The sequence below is a fragment of the Zea mays genome, chromosome 10 (assembly GCF_902167145.1).
Source record: "Zea mays cultivar B73 chromosome 10, Zm-B73-REFERENCE-NAM-5.0, whole genome shotgun sequence".
In the NCBI taxonomy this organism is placed as follows: Eukaryota; Viridiplantae; Streptophyta; class Magnoliopsida; order Poales; family Poaceae; genus Zea; species Zea mays.
The window spans coordinates 81,994,065-82,016,079 of NC_050105.1; the positions used below are offsets into that span (position 1 = coordinate 81,994,065).

The window sequence follows — 22,015 nt, forward strand, 5'->3', positions numbered from 1 at the left end:
TTTCGGTTGCCTTCGTCTAATAGGACAGCTCATGAATATTGTAGAAGCATCTTGCATCTGGCTCCAGTCCTTGGCTCCTCATGGCCCAGACAAAAACTCACACTGTAATAAGAGCTTCGGGGGTAATCTGATGAAGATATATCTCAAATGTTTTTAAAAGATCGACCAGCATCTTATGGAGCGGGAAACGAAGCCCAGCTTTCATGGAGCTCCTGAAGATAACCACCTCATCACTTTTAGGTAGGGGAACAATGTCTTCTCCTCCAGCCCTCACTATAGATACATCATGAAAGTATTTGCCTTTCATTGCTTCAATTTGACCTTGTTTGATTGTGGATATCCCAAAAACAACATGACTGGGTCTCCATGGCCGATCTTCGACATCTTCATTATCACTCTCCACATCAAAACTGTCATTATCGCTGGAATCGCTAGATAGCCCAGCTAATATCTCGTTGGTGATCTTCTCTACGTTGGTCCCTTCCATGGCTTCGTAAAAACCAGCGAGTGTGGGGTCAGTGTTTTTCTTGTCTTCGGCCATTTCGGGGATGGTCGCGTCAGAAAGCCGAAGCTCGCAAACAATTAAACTCAGAGAACATGAAAACTAAACAGCAGCTACAACACGAAAGCTAGATGACATGAAAAATATATGTGACACAACCTTCTATATATATACTCAGAGCCCCAAAGCTCGGTGGGCCCCACGGGTCAGAATGATTCGCTATTCTAGCGAAGGGAAGGTGTTTTTTCGACCTTCGGCTAAAGGCCTTCGTTCACGTCGCAGTCTGAATTTGCTATAATAAAACAAATTAATACTGTGAGGGGCTACTGTTGGGGGCCTTCGTCTTCCGAAGGTCCTCAAAAACATAATTAACCATTTGTTTTCAGCATAAGCTATTACATGAAGCTTCGTGTTCAGGATGCAAGCCTCTTCCTCATAATGAAGGCATATGAGATGAAGATAGATCTAAAGATGATAAGAGTAAACGCCGAAGCTATCGCCAAATGGACAGCTTTGGCTCATAACAGAGATGAAGTATGATGATGATGATGATGACCGAAGGGGAAAAAGACTACTTAGTCCTTAATGATTTGTATTACGGTCATACGTGAATATTGGGGACATAAATGTACTTTTACCTAGGCTGTGTCTCGTGCCTATAAATAGATGAACAGTAGCAGCGTACTGTTCACGCTGAATTGTAATCACTCTCTCACGTCTTCACCTTCGAGCAAGCCGAAGGTACCAATGTAATATGAATCATGTTGATATTCATATATGTTTTGTAGAATGCAAATATGAATGGATTAACGATATATAGTTATTGCTTTCGTTTCTTTGTATTCTTGTTCACATATTGAATGATGAAGGTATACCCTTCATGACCTTCGTCTGATGATTATTATATCCTTAGGGAAATAATGCTTCGGAAGACGAAGGTCCCTAATGATTAACAATTGTGTTGTCTTGTTCTTGATTCACATCATTTGAGAACAAGTGACCAACAACAGGCAATCACCTTCCCCACGATCTGAGGGCACGAGGATGGTACACTTTTGGGTCGACGGTGGCGGCTACGCTCCTAACTCAGGCGCCGGACTCCTAACCTCACACTAGTATGGCGTCTCGGCTAGATGGTTCAAGGAAGAGGTCTCAGGTTATTTAGCCGCTGAGGGGCACTAGGATCACAACAAACTCTGATTCCCCGATCATTCCAGCTGGCGGCGGTTACGACGAGTCGGTTCTCGCGAAGAAGATCCATAGGGCGAGGGGAGAGGGATTGACATGAGGGGCCCTCGGGGCAGTGGTGGAGATGCTCGGGTGCGCGCGTGCATGCGGCGAGGGGCGGTTGGTGAGCGGGCCTAGGCTGCCAGCGAGGGAAAAGGGAGAAAGGCGCTGCCGTAAGATGACACGGCGACTCGGGACACTGACAGGTGGGGCCATCCTGTCGACGCGGCTAGTGGGAGCGGTGGCCAACTGGGCCGGCCAGATTCGGCCCAGCCGCGAGGAGGAGCTTCTTCTTCTTCTTTTATTTATGCTTTCTATTTTCTATTTTTATTTTCTCCTTTTGTTTTCCTATTTCACTTTTCAAATCTCAACTTCAAATTCAAATTTAGATGCAACATCATAAAATAAAATTCAACATGATGCATTATTTTGAATATTTCTTTTAGTATCTATTTTAACAAAGAGAAACATGTTCCATTAATAAAACACATAATCATATAACACTAACATTACTTCTTAAATGACTCAAGCAGTGAGAATTCCATGTTAGGGTTTACATAACAATGGCGGCATAGGTGGACATAGGAGAAGAGCGAGGACTGAGGAGGGTTGAAGGCGGAGGCGGACCTCAGGCCGAATTTTTTGCATTTTAACCCTTCCTCGAAAAAAAATTCACGTTTAGACCTTAGAAAATTTTAATGTCATTTTTGGACCCTTTGCTCGGCGCCGTAGCTTATGGCGCCGAGGTAACACACCTCGGCGCCATAGTCTATGGCGCCGAGGTACGTGCTGCGTTGGCACAAACGGACGTCGTGGCGCGCGATGTGGCACCGAGCTCGGCGCCATAGATCTTGGCGCCGAGCTCAGTTTTGTACAAAAAGTTGGTTTAGCTCAGTTGGCAAAACACAAGGTTCTTAACCTTGATGTTGCGGGTTCGAGCTCCATGGTGGACGTTTTTAATATTTTTTGTCTTTGTTACTTATTTGTTTTTTTTTGTTGTACAAATTTTTCGTTTATGTCACTAATTTCCTTGATGTTTGGGACAATTTGCTGGAAATTCGGTTCTAGAAGGTATGCTCCCTGATTGATTTTACCGCTAGCAAATTTATCTGAATACTTACACAATTTTTTTTCTGCTGAACTGAAGCGACCAAATTTTTTTTGTTGATGTGTAATTGCCAGGGAGACCCAACATGATATATTCAATGCGATGGGTGCCATGTATGCAGCGGTGCTGTTCATAGGAATTACCAACGCCACTTCTGTTCAGCCTGTGATCTCGATCGAATGATTTATATCTTATAGAGAGCGAGCTGCTGGGATGTATTCAGCGTTGCCTTTTGCATTTTCTCTGGTAACTCCTGTCAAAGTGTTACCCCTGTTAGAAATAATCGTTAATGCTTACCCCCTGCTAGAAATAATCGTTAATGCTCATAAACAAAAAATCTGAACAACAAAAAAAACAAATTAGTGACAAAGACAAAAATATTAAAAAATACTCACTGTAGGGCTCGAACCCACAACCACAAGGTTAAGAGCCTTGTGTTTTACCAACTAAGCTAGGCAGGCTTTATGTACAGAATGGAGCTCGGCGCCAAGATCTATGGCGCCGAGCTCGGTACCACGTCGACGCCACGACGGCTGTGTGTGCCAGCGCAACACGTACCTCGGCGCCATAGCCTATGACGCCGAGCTGTGTTAACTCGGCGCCATAGGCTACGACGCCGAGCAAAGGGTCCAAAAATGACATTAAAATTTTCTAAGGTCCAAACGTGAATTTTTTTCCGAGAAAGGATTAAAATGCAAAAAATTCGGGACCTCAGGGGGTGTCGAGACGATGATGCTAGCTGGCGAGCGGCCGGCGGTAGCCATGCGGCCCATGCCAAAAGGAACTTTAAAAAGAAGAAGAGACAGTTTGGTATTATCACGCCAATCATGCTGCACCGGGACGGCGGGTCGACGTCGTCACGTCACCAGCGCCTGCCTCCCTTTGTTTATCCCTCGCAGGTCGCAGCTACGGCTACGCAAAAGCTTCCCTTCCTTCCCTGGAACGGCAACGAGACGTGGGAGCTGGGACGGGCAAGTAGTAGAAACCTTCTCTCCTTCCCCAGCCAGGACGCCATACAGAATCCGACGCGATCCAGAAGAAGCCAAGGGCCTCTTCATATCCTCCCGCCTCCCTCTGCGAGGTTCCCAGACCGAGCCATCGCCGGCGCTAGGCTCGGGGATCTTGTCGGGTCCCGTCCCGTCCTACCACTTCGCCGGCGCTGCGTCGCCGTCACTCGTCAGTCAGGACTCAGGATCCCCAAGGTGAGCTTCCTGCTCCCGCGCGCGATTCTCTGCTGCCTGCTGCTTGGTCGTCGGAGCTGGGACGGGCACGAATCGTAGCGTGCGGTACGCGCAAGCGCAAGCCATTCGGTTCAAGAAATCAAGAGTTTGACGGGCGGTCGAGGCTGGTGCCCGATTAATGACTTCGTCAGGTTCGAGAGCCTGATTCGGCTCAGCGGGAGCTTCTTGGGGGTCTCTCCTAGCTCATTGCTCCTGCTTCTATGCTGCCCCTGGGCAAGTTCTTGCTTGTGGAGTAGCTGGATAAGGGACTTGGATTCTCTAGCACAGTGTAGAGCCCTGCGAAAAAAAAGAAGATTTTGCCCCTTTTCTCTGCAGTTGTTGAGCTGCAGAACCTTAAGCCCACAGGGGGACGTTCCCAATTCTGCCAGTCACTCAAGGAACTGAAGGCGTGTGGTAATGGAATGGAAGAGTTTAGAGCTAGAGGTGTTTCTACCTCCATAGTTGGAAGCAAACATTACATCGGCAAAGCTATGCCCTTCTTGCTGAACTGGAACTAATTATGTAGGCGTCCAATTGTCACGGTTGCATCGTAGTTATTTGGTCCTAGTGTTCGGTTCCACATTACCCTGTTCTGGCTGTATAATGCTTCTTCATGGTTGGATTGCCTCCTATTTTGACTATTTTGTTGTGTAAAAAAATGCTGCTCTGTGCACTACACTATTAGTGCTACTCTCCGGATTACAGCCATGCCACGGAGTGTATGTTAGGTTAGTGTTTGGTTCCGGAGCTAGTTCGGATGGAGCGACTCTATACCAGTAACGGCTCCGTCCGAGAGATTTTGGAGAGCCGGATCATTCAGCATTTAAACATATTTTTCCTTTTTTAGAGCCACTCTGTCCTATGCAGAACCAATCTAAATAACAACAACAAATTAGGACTGGAGTGGCTCCGTCAGTCTTATCATACTCCGGAACCAAGCACTAACTTAATCTTAGCCTTCTGGAACTACTGTTTTTCCATAGTTGGTGATACGTTTTTTAGCGAAAGAGTAGGGGAAACCCTTAATGTGGTAAGTATATTTTATTATATTGAAAAAATGAAACACATATGGAAAAACTGTACATGGCCTCAAGAGCCAAAAAAACCCCCCAAATCCCAACAGAACAAGCACCGATTAGTAAACATTCTTGACGATGTGTTAATCACCAACTACTATGCAAATTTGATCACTCACCTAGATGTAAAAGCCATTTGGAAGAAGGATTTTTCGTCAAATATTAACATCGCATTAAGGCGGTAAACGTCTTCATTCAATGTTACAGACCTATATCCCTTATTTGCGAGCAAATTTATGAATTTACACAAGTCGGTGCTTTTGCTGGTGCAATCTAAATTGTATTGTAGTAAGCATTATCATTGCTCTGCTAGCCTTGTGCAACCTGTATATCATAGTCTGTTTCTATTTGTGTGAGAACTCTCAGTTTTAAAAGTACGCGTGTAACTCACTATACCTGGGGATTTTTTCCCTGTAGATGGCTTCTTCAAACGGTGAGGCTGAGCAACAATGGATAGAGAATATCAAGTCAGGAGGAACAGTTCCCTGTCTAGCACCTGAAAACTGTCCTAATGGCTGGGCTACTCCTCCCGGTGATTCATTTATGGTCAGAGGCCCAGAATATCTTACAAACAAGGTAAAAATACCAGGTGGAGAGTATCTTCTGAAGCCTCTCGGCTTTGATTGGATCAAAGGACCAGCAAAAATCTGTGAGATCCTCAAAGACAGTAACCATCGAGTTAGAAAAGCTATCGATGATGAGGTTTCACGTAGTAACCAGCCTTTTGTCTGGGCATTCAACCTGCAACTGCCCAAGGATAACTTCAGCGCAATATTCTACTTTGTGTCGCTGGAGGCTATACCTGAAGGCTCCCTTATGGACCAGTTTTTGAAAGGAGATGATGCCTTCCGAAACTCCAGGCTTAAGTTAATAGCGAACATTGTCAAGGGGCCCTGGATTGTCCGGACGGCTGTTGGTGAACAGGCCATCTGTATACTGGGGAGAGCCCTCTCGTGCAAGTATGTTCAAGGATCAAACTTCATCGAAGTCGATGTGGATATCGGGTCTTCTATAGTTGCAAATGCGATCGTTCATTTGGCATTTGGCTATATCACAACGCTAACTGTAGATTTGGCCTTTCTCATTGAGAGTCAAACCGAGCCGGAGCTCCCTGAGAGACTTATTGGAGCAGTAAGGTTTTCTGAGTTAAATCCAGGATCAGCTGGTTTGTTTGAAAGGCGGTCTGAAGAGCATCAGGAAAGCACTCAGTCTCGGCCTGTAGGATTTTGGCAGGGTTTCTCTCAACTGTTGAACAACCAAGGCAATACAAGGGAGCCATCCCCTAATTTACAGAATACTAATGGAACTTTGCGCAAAGAAGAAGCAAATGAGGATGCCAAATGGTAAGTACTTATCTAAGTGCTTTGTGAGTTGTTTGCCATTGGAATTTAACCTTGCCAGATACACAAAATATCTCTAGTGCATTTTTTTTTAAAAAGAAACAAACAAAGACTGTAGTGTGAGTATGAAAAGGTTGAGTGGATAAGTTATGGCATGCCTCATGACTCATGAACAGTGAAGTACTTTCCTTGTAATTTTCTGTGTTATGTTGAGGACGCTACTCAATCAAATGGCTGTTGCGTCAGCATCATTCTGCTATATCTTTGAAACCTGTCAAAATAAAGGTTTTCTTTTGTTTGATGAAGCTTTATCATGTGAAATAATGGTATATTTGCATGTGCCTCTCTCTTGCAGATTCAGACCCCTACCATTGTTTCGGGGACAATTTATCAGTAGATCACGGCGTTACAATTTACCAGATAGTCCCAGGGCTTTGTTTCTTTGCCCTCACATCTGCTGTAAAAATTATAACTTTGGCCACAGACAAACTGCATAACTTTGTACATAAACTGAATGCTTCCTAAATATTTGTTCCCTTATATAGTTATATGTGAATTGTATGAAGCTCAAGGAAAGATGTTTCATTCCACAGAATGTGATAGTTGAAAGCATCTGCATTTCAAAAAGATAAAAAAGTTTAGGATATCTTATTCCAGTAAAGACGGAGAGGAATGCATCTGGCGGTGAAGTGTAATAAAAGCTATTCTCTTTGTTCCAAATTATAAGACATTTTGACTTGTCTAGCTATATTGTTTTTGCTAAGCATCTAGATATATGTCTATGTATAAATACAATAATGTTTCTAAAACAGAACAACTTGTAACAATGAATGAAATAGGGCAACATATCTAGTGTAAAAACGATTAAGGTGCTAACTTGCTAACATCAAATATTGTCCATCAGATTCACCAACTATGGTTGAGTGTAATCTCACATGGAAACGACACACCATATTCTATGAAAACGCAAGGTTTCCTTAAAATAGTCTATCATCGACTTTTTTCGCAATATCATGGAGTTTGCTACTAAGCTTGGCTCCACCGCTCCACCGATGCTCCTCTACACAATGAGGTCCTCACCTATCTGCTGGCGGCTTTCGACCGATTAGACCCATTCGTCGTTGTCATGACAACCAAGATCAAGCCATTCTCACTCGACGATGTGTTCGCGCGCCTTGTTGCTTTTGAGGCTCGCCATCTTCAACATTTGGTCAATATCAGGAAACCTTTGATTGGTCCACTATTTGGAAAGGTTTGTAGGAATCTAAAATTAATTTCATACTGTCCAAATTGAAGGGGTGTTAAATATAGAAAATTTTACATATTAAAAGTAGAAGGCTATATATATGAAAGATAGAAGGTCACATGTAGTAGGAAAGTGTGGGGGGACAGATATCCCCCGGGTCTACTGGAAGGATAAAAGACCTCACGAGAGGCCCAAGGGCCAAATAAATCGTAAGGTCATCCCTTCGTGGGCCTGGGGAGGAACGACCAGTGAAGCAAATTGATGTAAGGCCGGATCGGTGCGAGCCCAGACGGCCCAATGACTTCGAGCAAGTAATCACAACAGTGACCCGACCTTCCTGCGCTGGAACCCCGTACAACGGAACCAAGCGAGGATGGGTCGGCGGAACTATAGGAAGATAGACTCAATTGGTTCACTATCATTTAGGCGCATACTGTTATCATATCCGCATGTAATGCCCCACGGTCGAATATATAAGGCCTAGGGGCACCCCTTCAGAACGATCGAACTCACTACTCAGCCATCCACCTCAACTCTCTACGTTTCCCGCACTAGAGAGCTCCCTTGTAACCAATCACATAAAGCATTCTCGCCAGGACGTAGGGTATTACGCATCTCAAAGCGGCCCGAACCTGTAAACCATTGTTTACTATTTCTCGTGCACCCGGCACGAACCATTGAGCTACAGTCGGTAACACCGTCCTACTCCTAAAAACACCTTGAGGGGCAACCCCGGGTGTTTGGTCGGACCCAAAACACCGACAACTGGCGCGCCAGGTAGGGGGTGTGTCTCCGATCCAAGCTAGCTCAATGGCCGTCACCTTCCAGCACAAGATCGTCTTCCGCCCTGGGTCCACATTCTGCTTCAGAACCATCTCATCTGTAGCGGATGAGGAGGGAACTCTACATCGCATCGCAGATCCGCCAAGGAGGAAGTCTCCTCCAACAACCTCCGAAAATATCGAGGCGAAGCAGGGAAAACCGCAACCTCCAGCGCTCCGAAAAAAGATCGCCTCCAGCAAGCCAGGAGCCGAAGGCCCGCTGACCCGGAGAACTCCACTGTCTACCTCTCCGACGAAAGAATCCAATGGACACAAATTGCAAGTAAGAAAGAAACAAATAAAACCGGGAGGAAGCAAGTTGTTCTTTCTGTGCCTCCACCCTCAAAGGAGAACAGAAAGAAGATCGCCACGACAGCTGCACCATTCTACCCCGACGTCCTCTTCATCGGGAGAGTGGAGTCGCCTCCCATCTCCGACGACGAGCCGACTGCACCCGGAGAGGAACCTCCTCAGCGGGAATCCCGCCGACGAAGGAACCGATGTCGAAATATCCGACGACATCACGAGGCCGGAGAGCGGGACCCGGAGCAGCCTGTATCGCGAGATGAGGTCTTAGAGATAGGAGAAACTCCGGAGGAACGTGTCTTCAGGGAACGAAGGAATTCCCGACGGCGTGATCGCCGACGGGCTCAGGAACAAGCCGAGCAGGAGGCAAGGCAACGTCGGGAAAATCCACTCTTCGGGCGCAACCTGAACCTCGACTTCGCCCGAGCCATGAACACGCTGAGTGAAGTCGGAGGGGTGCTGGCTCGGATAGCTGATGGGCTCCCTCAGACTCCCGACGTCGAGGGCTATCGGCGGCTGTTCACTCAGGCAGCCAATCACCTTCTACCTCTCGCTCACCCGCCGAACGATCTACGACACACCATCAACAGTCGCCGGGACGCACGGAGCTCCATCAATGCCTCGCGTGAACGACGACACGAGAACGAGATCCGCCGCCGGGAAGAGTACGACAGGGACCACGACATCCCAGCCCGGAGTCAGGCCGCCAGGACTGAGTCGGCAACGGCTTTGACTGGCGGTACCACCCGGGGACGGTCGAGGCACCACGACAACCACTCCCCTCCCCGGGACAGACATCATCCCCGACGACAGGAAGACACGTGTGGAGTATCTGCACTTACTCCACGCCTCAGGGCCATTCAATGGCCTCCTAACTTCAAGGTATCCAATGTCGACAAATATGAAACTAAGCAAGATCCAGGAGGCTGGCTGGCCGTCTACACCACCGCTGCTCGAGCTACCGGGGCGACCGAGGACATAATGACCGCATACTTACCCATTGTCCTCGGGCAAGACGCGCTGCAATGGCTGCGACATCTACCCCGACACTGCATCGACGACTGGAGCGACTTCAGTCGACGCTTCATCGCCAACTTTCAGTCCCTCTCCGAAAAACCGGCGCAACCATGGGACCTCAAATCCATCAAGCGTCGGGGGGGACGAAACTCTCCGGTCATACCTCAAAAGGTTCCAGACCATGAGAAATCGTATCCCCGAGGTCGCGGAGGCAGCAGTGATCGAGGACTTCTACAGAGGATCCAACGACTCGGCCTTCGTCCGCACCATATTACAGAAGGCGCCGACTACCTACGAGCAACTGTTCCGGGAAGCCGACCTCTACATCACCGCCGACGAGCGAGCTCAGGACCTCATCGGAGGAGCGAAGCCTGCACCAGCAGCACCACGATGCAATGCAAACCAGCAACCCGACAAACGCTGGGAGAAGAGGCCTCGCGAAGAAGTTCACGCCGCCGGACCACCCGCCTCTCGCGCCCGGGGAGGACCTCATGGAGGCGAACGTATGCTGGATGACATCCTCGACGCCTAGTGCCCATACCACAAGGACATGCGCCACACCCTTTGGAACTGTAGAGACTTCAAGCACTCCGTCGGGCACGGCCGACCCTTCCAACCTCTACCTCCTCCTCCGCCGCGGGGAGGACCAGGAGAACCGCGACAACCCCATCAACAGGAGGAGGGAGGAGGTGGAGCCTTCCCGCACGTCGATAGAGAGGTCAATGTCATCTTCGGCGGACACGGATCGCAGGAGAACAAAAGACAACAAAAGCTCAATGATCGCCAAATACTGGTGGCGACCACCGGTCCTCCCGCTCCGTACCGATGGTCGGAGCACCCGATCACCTTCACTCGGGCGGATCAGTGGCTCAACTTCAACCACCCAGGCAAATACCCGCTCCTCGTCGATCCGGTGATCCGAGAGAGCAGGGTGAAAAAGGTATTAGTGGACGGGGGGAGCAGCATCAACGTCACCTTCCCCGGACACTCCAAGGCTTGGGAGTTCACCTCAAAGAGTTCCACGAGTCAGATATTCCTTTCTTCGGCATCGTGTCGACTGAAGGAGAATACCCGCTGGGCCACATCTACATGCCGGTCACCTTCGGAACCCCGGAGAACTACATAACCGAGTTCCTAAGGTTCGAAGTGGCAAACTTCGACTACGGGTACAACGCCATCATCAGGAGGCCTGGATTGGCGAAATTCATGGCCATTCCACATTACACATACATGATATTGAAGATGCCAGGGCCGCAAGGGATCATAACTGTGTGCGCTGACTTCTAAGGCACCGCAGAATGTTTCCGAGTGGCCATCCAGGCGGCACTCACCACCAAACCGTCGGCGACTTCTTCTGTGCAGGCAAACTCTAAGCCTGAGGAAGACCTTGCAGTACCTGCAAATGAAGCTCAAGCCGCGACCTCTATGCGGCCGACTGAAGAAACCAAAAGGATCAACCTCGGGTTCGCTGATGAACGCAAGACCGCCATCATCAGCTCCAGCTTGGACGACAAATAGGAAAGCGCGCTCGTCCAGTTCCTGCAAGATAACCGAGACGTATTCGCATGGCAACCTGCGGATATGTCGGGAGTCCCGAGAGAACTGGACGAGCACAAACTGAAGGTCTACCCCCAGGCGAGGCCTATTCGACAAAAGTTACGTCGTTTCACGCCCGACAAAAGAGAGGCCATTCGCGCTGAGCTGGCTCGCTTGGTCGCGGCTGGATTTATTAGAGAGGTGTTACATCCCGAGTGGTTAGCCAATCCTGTTCTTGTACTCAAAAAGAATAAAGTGGATTGGCGCATGTGCGTCGACTATACAGATCTCAACAAACACTGTCCAAAGGATCCCTTCGGGCTCCCTAAGATAGATCAGGTGGTAGATTCCACCGCTGGATGTTCTGTGCTGTCTTTCTTGGATTGCTACTCTGGATATCACCAGATTAGCCTGGCGAAAGAAGATGAGGAAAAAACAGCGTTCATCACTCCATTCGGTGCTTTCTGCTATACCTCCATGTCGTTCGGCCTCAAAAACGCTGGAGCAACTTATTAGAGAGCTATTCAAACATGCTTAGCCGATCACTGGGGCAAGCGTGTGGAAGCTTACGTGGATGATGTGGTAATCAAAACAGAAAATTCGGAAAATTTCATTGAAGATTTATAGCTGGTTTTCAACAGTCTACGGCGATATCGATGGAAGCTTAATCCTGAAAAATGTGTCTTCGGGGTACCAGCAGGAAAGTTACTCGGGTTTATTGTCAGCCACCGGGGAATTGAAGCCAATCCAGAAAAGATCGAAGCTATCATGAAAATGGAGGCACCACGATCACAAAAGAAAGTTCAAAGACTTACCGGATGTATGGCAGCCCTGAGCAGATTCATATCCAGGCTGGGAGAAAAAGGCTTACCATTTTATAAGTTACTCAAGAAGGTGGACAAGTTTCAGTGGACTTCAGAAGCACAGGAAGCCCTAAACGCATTGAAAAAGTTCTTGACAACACCACCAGTGCTGAAACCGCCACGACGGGCCACGTCGACTCAACCAACTGAAGATTTGCTGCTATATATCTCTTACACGACTCACGTGGTGAGCACCGCGTTGGTAGTCGAGCGAGCAGAAGAAGGACATGCCTACCCAGTGCAACATCCTGTTTATTTCATCAGTGAAGTTCTGGGTCCCTCGAAGAAAAAATATCCTCAAGTTCAGAAGCTATTATATGCAGTACTTCTAACTGCACGCAAACTATGTCACTACTTCGACGACCACAAAGTCATAATAGTCACTGGTTTTCCGATAGGGGATATTCTTCACAACAAAGAAGCCATTGGCAGAATAGCCAAGTGGGCTTGCAAGCTGGGGTCTCATGACATTGAATTTCGACCTCGCACCGCCATCAAAACTCAAGCACTGGTTGATTTCGTATCAGAATGGACTGAACAACAAGTACCAGATAACCCAGAAACCACATAAGTATGGCGAATGTATTTTGATGGCTCGTTAAAGCTACAGGGAGCAGGCGCGGGGATCCTCTTTACCGCACCTGGAGGCGAGCACCTCAGATATGCCCTTCAGTTGTTATTTCCAGCCTCTAACAATGCAGCTGAATATGAAGCTCTGATTCATGGAGTGAACATTGCTATATCACTGGGCGTCAAGAGACTGATGGTATACGGAGATTCTCTGGTAGTCATAAGCCAGATAAACAAAGAATGGGAATGTTCGAGCGATTCAATGGGAAAATACTGCACTGCCGTCCGGAAACTAGAAGATAAATTTGAAGGTCTAGAATTTCACCATATAGAGAGAGATCGTAACACGACAGCTGATGTATTGTCCAAGCTAGGATCCAGTCGAACTCAAGTCCCACCTGGAGTCTTTGTTCAAGAAATACCACACCCAAGCATCTCACTGGATCAGACAGAAGAATGTATTACCTTGAGCCAGCTAGAGTCAGATCCCAATGACTGGAGGAAGCCGACCATCAGATATATAAAGAATGAAGAGGAACCAGATGACAAAAGTGTAGCCGAGCGCATTGCTAGACAGTCAGCTCACTACACGCTCATTGGGGAAACACTATACAGAAGGGGCGCATCGGGCGTCCTCATGAAATGCATTCTCTTATCTACTGGAAAGCAACTTTTGGATGAGGTCCATGCTGGGCAATGTGGAATACACGCAGCATCCAGGACACTAGTCGGGAAAGTCTTCAGGTCCGGATTCTACTGGCCAACAACAAAAAGTGATGCAACCGAGTTAGTTCAGAGGTGCGAAGCCTGCCAGTACTTGTCAAAACAACAGCATCTACCAGCACAACAACTGCAGACCATACCAGTAACCTGGCCATTTGCATGCTGGGGACTGGATATGATTGGACCTTTCAAGAAAGCTCAAGGAGGATACACTCATATACTTGTAGCAATCGACAAATTCACTAAATTGATAGAGTTCAAACCCATTGCTTCTTTAACTTCAGCTAAGGCCGTGGAATTCATACAAGACATAATATTCAGATTTGGAATACTGAATAGTATCATAACTGACCTGGGATCCAACTTCACAAGTTCAGAGTTCTTCGATTTCTGCGAACAAAAGAGCATTCAGATCAAATATGCTTCGGTGGCACACCCAAGAGCCAACGGGCAGGTTGAAAGAGCTAACGGGATGATATTGGAGGCACTCAGGAAAAAAGTCTTCAATAAAAATGAAAAGTTCGCAGGAAAGTGGATAAGGGAGTTGCCCTATGTCGTTTGGAGCCTAAGAACTCAACCCATTCGAGCTCTGCATGGAAATACTCCTTTCTTCATGGTCTATGGTTCAGAGGAAGTACTACCTGCTGATCTCAAATTTGGGGCGCCAAGGTTGATCTTTGAAAACATAGCAGAAGCCGAGGCTACTAGGCTGGAGGATGTTGATGTACTCGAAGAAGAACGACTGAACGCGGTAATTCAATCAGCACGGTACCAACAAACTCTGAGGCGCTATCACGATAAGACCATGCGACATCGATCCTTCGCAGTAGGAGATCTCGTCCTCCGCCGAATTCTAATGGGGGAGGGACGGCACAAGTTGTCACCTCTATGGGAAGGACCATTCATAGTAGCAGAAGTCACTCGGCCGGGATCATATCGTCTCACTCAGATGGATAGCACGGAAATTGGGAACTCATGGAACATAGAACACCTCAGGAAGTTTTACCCCTAGCTGTATTCCAAAAGCTATTGGGGCGACAATGTACTCTGTAAACTGGGAAATATATCATCAATAGAAAGGCTTCAAGAGCGCTCAAATTATTCATTGTCGACCTGCATTCTTACTTAACTCGGGGTGACCACTATGCCCTATCCACGGAGTAATCGACTTAAGTCAGCAATGACTTAAGACGGTGCAACATGCTCACGCTTACTTAACTCGGGGTGATCACTATGCTCTGCTAACGGAGCAATCGGCTTAAGTCAGCGATGACTTAAGACGGTGCAACATGCTCGCGCTTGCTTAACTCAGGGTGACCACTATACCCTACCAACGGAGCAATCGGCTTAAGTCGGCGACGACTTAAGACGGTGCAACATGCTCGCGCTTGCTTAACTCAGGGTGACCATTATACCCTACTAACGGAGCAATCGGCTTAAGTCGGCGATGACTTAAGACGGTGCAACATGCTCGCGCTTGCTTAACTCAGGGTGACCACTATACCCTACTAACGGAGCAATCGGCTTAAGTCGGCGACGACTTAAGACGGTGCAACATGCTTACGCTTGCTTAACTCAGGGTGACCACTATACCCTACTAACGGAGCAATCGGCTTAAGTCGGCGATGACTTAAGACGGTGCAACATGCTTAAGGGCCCAATAACTCGGGGTGATCACTATGCCCTGCTAACGGAGCAATCGGCTTAAGTCGGCGATGACTTAAGACGGTGCAACATGGTCGCGCCTGCTTAACTCGGGGTGGCCACTAAACCACACTAACGGAGCGATCGGTTTGAGTTAATTCTAGCTTAAACTGGCGCAACACACTCGACGCGCATACAGTTACTCATCGAGGGGGCGGCCTCTATGTCCCATGAAGAAGTCTCGAAACCATCACGCTGCATTTTACTTCTACAAATTTAGATACTGCTGAATTCTAAACAATAGGCGAATAATAGTAGCATTCAATACTAAGAAGGTGTCCTCTAACAAAATATCCGAGCACATTAACCGCGTGCTCAAAGCACGCAATGTTTTTCTATTTTGCAACATTCTTCTCAGGAGCAACCGACGAAGAAGGGCGACTTGAGGAATCAGGAGCAGCGTTCACATCAGCCCTTATGTCGTCGGGGACAACCACACCAGGTCTCCTCATCAAGATCCGCCTTGCGCGAATGGCTTTATCCATAGCTCTATCGCGCTGGGCCCTCAGAGTAGTGGAAGTTTCTTCAGCAACCTTGATAGCCAACTGAGCGGTCTCTAGCTCCTGGGCGACGGATTTCTTGGAAGCACGCAGTTCCTTGATGACAGCATCTTTAGCCGATATCAACTGCCTAAGGCGAATCACATCATCCAAGGATTCCTGCAGCTTATAACGATGATTATCTAACTCTTTCCTGGTGAAGCGATGACTCCTCTCCAAGATGGTCAACGAGTTGCTGGAATCACGGTATAGCCTGTCAAGATTATCACGAGAAGTAACAAGGGCACATTTTTCTTCCTGCAAACAAGAATCAGATTCTTCAAACGTGAAGCAAGCAATAAGAACATGGCAAAACAAAGCCCTGATTCACAGGTCACCTTTTCAGAGTCGAGCTGAGCGCGAAGAGTAGAGTTCAGCATGTTAGCATCATTCAGAGAAGCAGAAACCTGGGCCAGCTCAGTCTGGCTTTGGGAATACTTTTCCTCAAGATCAGAGCACCGCCGGACCAGTTCAGTCTGACTTTGAGAATGTTTTTCTTCAAGAACAGAATACTGCCGAACCATATCTGGCGAGAAATAGTCAAGCAAAAGAGTTAAAGTAAGAAACAGTTTAATAAAGTAGCCAAAAGGAAGCAGAAGAGCTCTAACCAGCATTCGCCGCCTCTAAGTCAGAAACACGCTACTGAAGCAGCATCGGATTCCAACGCGCCAGAGACAAAGCTCCTTCTGGAACAGAAGCACCCTGCAACTTCAGCTGACTAGCCATCCCGTCCACCAATGCCTGACATTAAGAACAGATGAGTATAATAACAGCAGTTTATTCGGTGTAAAAGTCAGACTAGGATAAACCACAATACCTGGAGGTTAGAGAAGAATGAGGGGACTCCCAAATCGTGAGAGATCAACTGATGGCTCGGTGAAGGATCACCACCCGGAGCAACTTGCAATGAATCAGCAGGAACCAATTCAGTGTCATCAGTAGAACCCAAAACTTTGTCGTCGGGTACGCTGTCCTCTAAAGCGACTCCTTGACCAAAGGCTTGGGCTACCACCATGCAACCAGAGTGTGGAGGAGAAGACCCTATGTGAACATCCATGGAAGTGCAAGAGGGAGAACCCGCTCGGACACCCTCGGGGGATGGGTCATAGTTTGCGCTACCCATTCGAGCCGGATCGTCTCCGGCAACACCCTCGGGGGCTGGGCCGCAGCTTGCGCTACCCATCCGAGCCGAATCATCTCTGGCAACACCCTCGGGGGCCGGGTGAGCGCCAACACCACCTTTGAGGGCCGAGTTCTCTGCAGCAGCCACCTCTAAGGCTGAAGGTCCCTCAGTCACTTCCATGGGAGCAGGGTAATCCAAGTCAGCTTCCTGACCCTCAAGACCGCGCTCCAAGGTCAATGAGGCGCGGGACGCTGCCCGGGATGACCCCAGCCCGGCGTCGAGCACATCAGCACAAACATCCATCGCGTCACCATCCGCCGGTTCTGATAACAGATCCTCTGGAACCATATCTTCAAGAGTTTGATCAAAGTTCGCCAGAGATAATTCTTGTAGACCAATGAGGGCAGACAAAGCAGAAGGAACTCCACTACTTTCCCCACTGGCTATGTAGCACCGACTGTTCTTCCGAATCAGAGGGATTTCATCTTCTTCTTCCTCTTCATTTTCATCAGCAACACGGACAGCACACCCATTGGGGTCAGCGTCAGATGGGTCACACCCATTGGGATTAGTTTCAGTAAATTCAGGCACGGGCACTTCCTCAGCAGCAGGAGCCGAAGGACCAGCATCCCGATCAGCAGCAGGAGAAGCAGGCTGATTGGCTCGGCAAGGGCGTTTCGGGCGAACACTGACAGGCCTCTGAATATCCAAGGCTTTACTAGCTTCTGGGAGAGGCGCCACCGCCAATGTTCCAGCAGGAGCGGCATCAGAAGAATCCTCGGCTAACATATCAAGCATAGCACTTATCTCTGCATCACTGGGATCCAAAGGCACCTCAAAGTGAACCTGCCATTCATCATCAGGAATTTCTTCAAGCAAAGCAACCAAAGCACTAACTTCTTCGGCAGAGGGTCGCACTCTAAGGCCCAAACCGCCATCACCAGCAGGAGGATTTGACACGAAAAGGGTAAAGGCCTTGGAAGGAGGCAAGTTCCAGGCCGAGTAGGCAACAAGGGCACCAACATTTGATACCTTGCCTCTAAGTATCATTTTGAGCCGGCTCACCAAGTCCATAGCAGGAATTCTTCTATTGGTGACCCGGGTGGAGTCAGCTAGGCCTCGGTACAGATAGGCCGGGTATGCCCTGTCCTTCAATGGCTGAATATTCTTGAAGACAAAGTCAACAACCACAGCCTCTGCAGTCAGACCCCTCTCCTTCAACACTCCAACTTCAGCTAGCAGAACTCCTGCCTCAGCCACATCCTGGTATGTGGGGGATTCGGTCCAGCTAGGAGCGCGAACATCCGGCTGTCTCCCTGACCGTGGGGGGAGAGAATTTCCGTGATTCTCAACGACAAACCACTCCAAGCGCCATCCTTTAATGCTGTCCTTAAGGGGGATGTCGAGATAATCAGTCTTCCTTCCGCAGCGCATCTCCAAGCTCGCGCCCCCACCAGCTGATGCTGTCCTCCGGCCATCCCAGGGCAACAATGATACAAATATTTCCACAGTCCAAAGTGTGGCAGGATGCCAAGAAAAGCCTCACATAAATGAACAAAGATGGAGATTTGCAGAATAGAATTGGGGTTCAGATGGGTCAGATTCAAGTGATAGAAATCAAGAAGACCGCGGAAAAAGGGGGAAATTGGAAGAGTAAGACCGCAGAGAAGAAAAGGAACATAAACAACGGATTCGTGGGTGTCCTCTGTTGGAACAGTGACCCCGTGGCAAATCCGCCAAGAACAGAGCTCCTTCGGAGGAAGAACTCCGATGGACACGAGATGGAGAAGATCAGACTCAGAAACAATAGACATATGGTTACCTGCGAAAGGCAACTGGCTGTTGGGATCGATGGGGGGAATGACAGCAACGGATGAACTTGATGCTTTCCGCTTGGGCGCCATCTCAATCTTGCTGGCAAGCGGAGCGGAAGCAGTATCGCACGGGCGCAAAGAAGGCTTGGATGCAAAAAAGCAAGAACTAGGGCACGAAAAGCAGAGGCGCGCAACAATGCAGTACATATGGGGTTTTCCCAGGCCAGATACCATTTCCAGAAAGCGCCCAGTCATCACCCGACGGTTATTTTTAAAATACTGGCCTGCCATGTCATCACTCAGCTGATATTCCTAAAAAAGCTGGTGTGCCATGTCATCACTCGGCCGTTATTTCCAAAACGACCAACGCGGCCTGTTCTAACTCGCCTGTTACCTCTAAAACGTCGACGTCACAATCAGTCATTCGGCTGTTACCTCTAAAACGCCGACGTTGCCATCAATCACTCGACTGTTACCTCTAAAACGCCGACATTGCCATTAAGTCATTCGGCTGATTACCTCTAAAACACCGATGTCACATCCATCACTCGGCCGCTATCACTAAATCGGTAAGGTAGCTCCAAAGGATTCAGCCGTTACTTCTAAAATGCCGGTATCATCAGCAACCGTTCGGTCGTTATCTCTAAAACACCGACACGACCCACCGTAACTCGACCGTCATTCTTAAAGCAACGACGGGATTTCGGATGACTCGGCCGCATCCACCAAAGCGGTATCATTACAAATAAGGCAATCAGAAATGTGATTCGATGATCACAAATACTCCTCGCGCATTGATAAGATTGGCGAACAGCGAGAAAGCAACATAACACACACAGAAGTGGAGCGAAATCACTTTTCATTATAAAGGGAAGATATAGAACTTACAAATCAACTCGTTATGAGTTGATGACCTCCCTACTACTACATTACACTTCACTACTCTATACTACTAACTACTACTACATTATTTCATTATACTACTTCTAATCTATACTAACATTTAAAAAACCAGTGGCATCTAACCACTGGCCTTGTTGCTGCCCTTGCTGCCGTTGCCATTGCCGCCCTTGCTGCCGCCGTCGCTGCCCCTACCGCTGTCGCCGCCGCCACCACCGTCGCCTCCGTCATCACCGTCATCACCGCCATCGCCGCCGCTGCTCTCCTCGGACGAGTCCGAGGAGTCCTCCTCGTCCGAGGAGTACTCCGACTCATCCGAGCCCTCGAGCCCGGAGCGCTCGACGGCCCGGATGTAGGTCCAGACCTCCGCGGCAATCCCCTGGGAGTCGTTTGAATCATCAGACGACGCCGGGTGAGAGACGGGAGCCGGAGATCCCTCGGACTCGGAGGAGAACTCCTCCTCCGAGTACTCCGAGTCGCCGAAGTCCTCTGAAGGAGGAGTCGGCTCACGTTTGCGCTTGTCACCAGAGCGAGGAGAAGAACCGCTACCTTTCTTACTCTTGCCCATGGTGGCAATGGAGGGAAGAAGAGGAGAGTAAACAGCAGCAAGAGATGTGAAAAAACCGGAGAAGCAAAGGCACTATTTATAGAAGAAGAAGGCAACCGCTCACCTCCTACCACGGTCACTGAATAGTCGCAAAAATTCAATATGCACTTCAAACCGTCTGAAGACACGTCTGACAGCTGACGCCGCTTCACGCAACACAACACCCATTGGGACTCCAGTCAACTGCGCGGGCGATATGATCACACCCACGGTCACATCAAATTACTACTCAGAAGCAGTTTGCCAAAACACTCAGCGTACCAAGCCGTCCCTTGCCTACACCCATTGGGGGGGAACGCCCAGGAATTATCAGTATATTTTTCAAAACTGTCACATCCGTGCAGTGCATGCAATGAATACCTCAAGACAAAAGTGAGATATCAGCAAGAATCAAAGGAAAGCCAAATATAGCCGGTGAGGTACAAGTCTGATCGACAGAAGCGACATGAAGACTAGCCAGGGGACATCTATCGAACGTCCAATCAGTTGCAGATCAAATAAATTGCACTACCTAGCAAGATATGGGCAAATCATGAACTCGGCCTCAAAGACAAAATATATGCTGACCTCTAAAGCATAATATCAATAACATAATGCTGACCTCTAAGGCATTTGGCAAGAAGAGAGGGTGATTCTCAGAAAAAGGGCATGAAATGAAGACCTTCGAGTGGATTATTTTCAAAAAACTCACTCGAAGCTCGGGGGCTACACCTCCGGTGCACCCAATGAATCGTCATCTTAGATCAAGACAATGCTGACCTCTAAAGCATAGGGCAAGATCAAAACAAGGCTGACCTCCGACAAAGTACAAGTGGAAAATAAAAGTGATTTCTGATAATACTCGAAGTGAAGACCTTCGAGTGGATTGTCTGCAAAAATCCACTCGAAGCTCGGGGGCTACACCCATTGGGTGCACCTTTGGTGCGCCCAATGAAGTTCGAAGTCCTACAATACGAAATGCTGACCTCCGAAGCGTGAGTCTGAGACAGAACACCAATTTTCGAGTGATAAAAGCAGAAGGAGACAGAAAGAAATCGTTTTTACCGGATTACCCAGAAAGCACTTCTGTTACAAACAAAGATCGCAAGCTGGACTTAGGATCTTTGGGCCGATTATTTCAAAATCAACCCAAAGATCGGGGGCTTGTGGGGGACAGATATCCCCCGGGTCCACTGGAAGGATAAAAGACCTCACGAAAGGACCAAGGGCCCAATAAATCGTAAGGTCATCCCTTCGCGGGCCTGGGGAGGAACGACCAGTGAAGCAAATTGATGTAAGGCCGGATCGGTGCGAGCACAGACGACCCAATGACTTCGAGCAAGTAATCACAACAGTGACCTGACCTTCCTGCGCTGGAACCTGTACAACGGAACCAAGCGAGGATGGGTCGGCGGAACTATAGGAAGATAGACTCAATTGGTTCACTATCATTTAGGCGCATACTGTTATCATATCCGCATGTAATGCCCCACGATCGAATATATAAGGCCTAGGGGGCACCCCTTCAGAACGATCGAACTCACTACTCAGCCATCCACCTCAACTCTCTACGTTTCCCGCACTAGAGAGCTCCCTTATAACTAGTCACATAAAGCATTCTCGCCAGAACGTAGGGTATTACGCATCTCAAAGCGGTCCGGAACTGTAAACCATTGTTTACTATTTCTCGTGCATCCGGCACGAACCATTGAGCTACAGTCGGTAACACCGTCCTACTCCTAAAAAACACCTTGAGAGGCAACCCCAGGTGTGTGGTCGGACCCAAAACACCGA

At 48.3% G+C, this 22,015-nt stretch overlaps 1 protein-coding gene across 1 annotated transcript; it reads left to right on the forward strand.

Moving 5' to 3' along the window:
* The first annotated feature begins 3,776 nt into the window (after positions 1-3,776).
* On the forward strand, positions 3,777-7,063 carry LOC100282891 (uncharacterized). The gene is made up of 3 exons (NM_001369248.1): positions 3,777-4,039; positions 5,551-6,476; positions 6,829-7,063. Coding segments are annotated over exons 2-3 (927 nt in total). The 5' UTR covers positions 3,777-4,039; the 3' UTR covers positions 6,830-7,063.
* Positions 7,064-22,015: the final 14,952 nt, after the last annotated feature.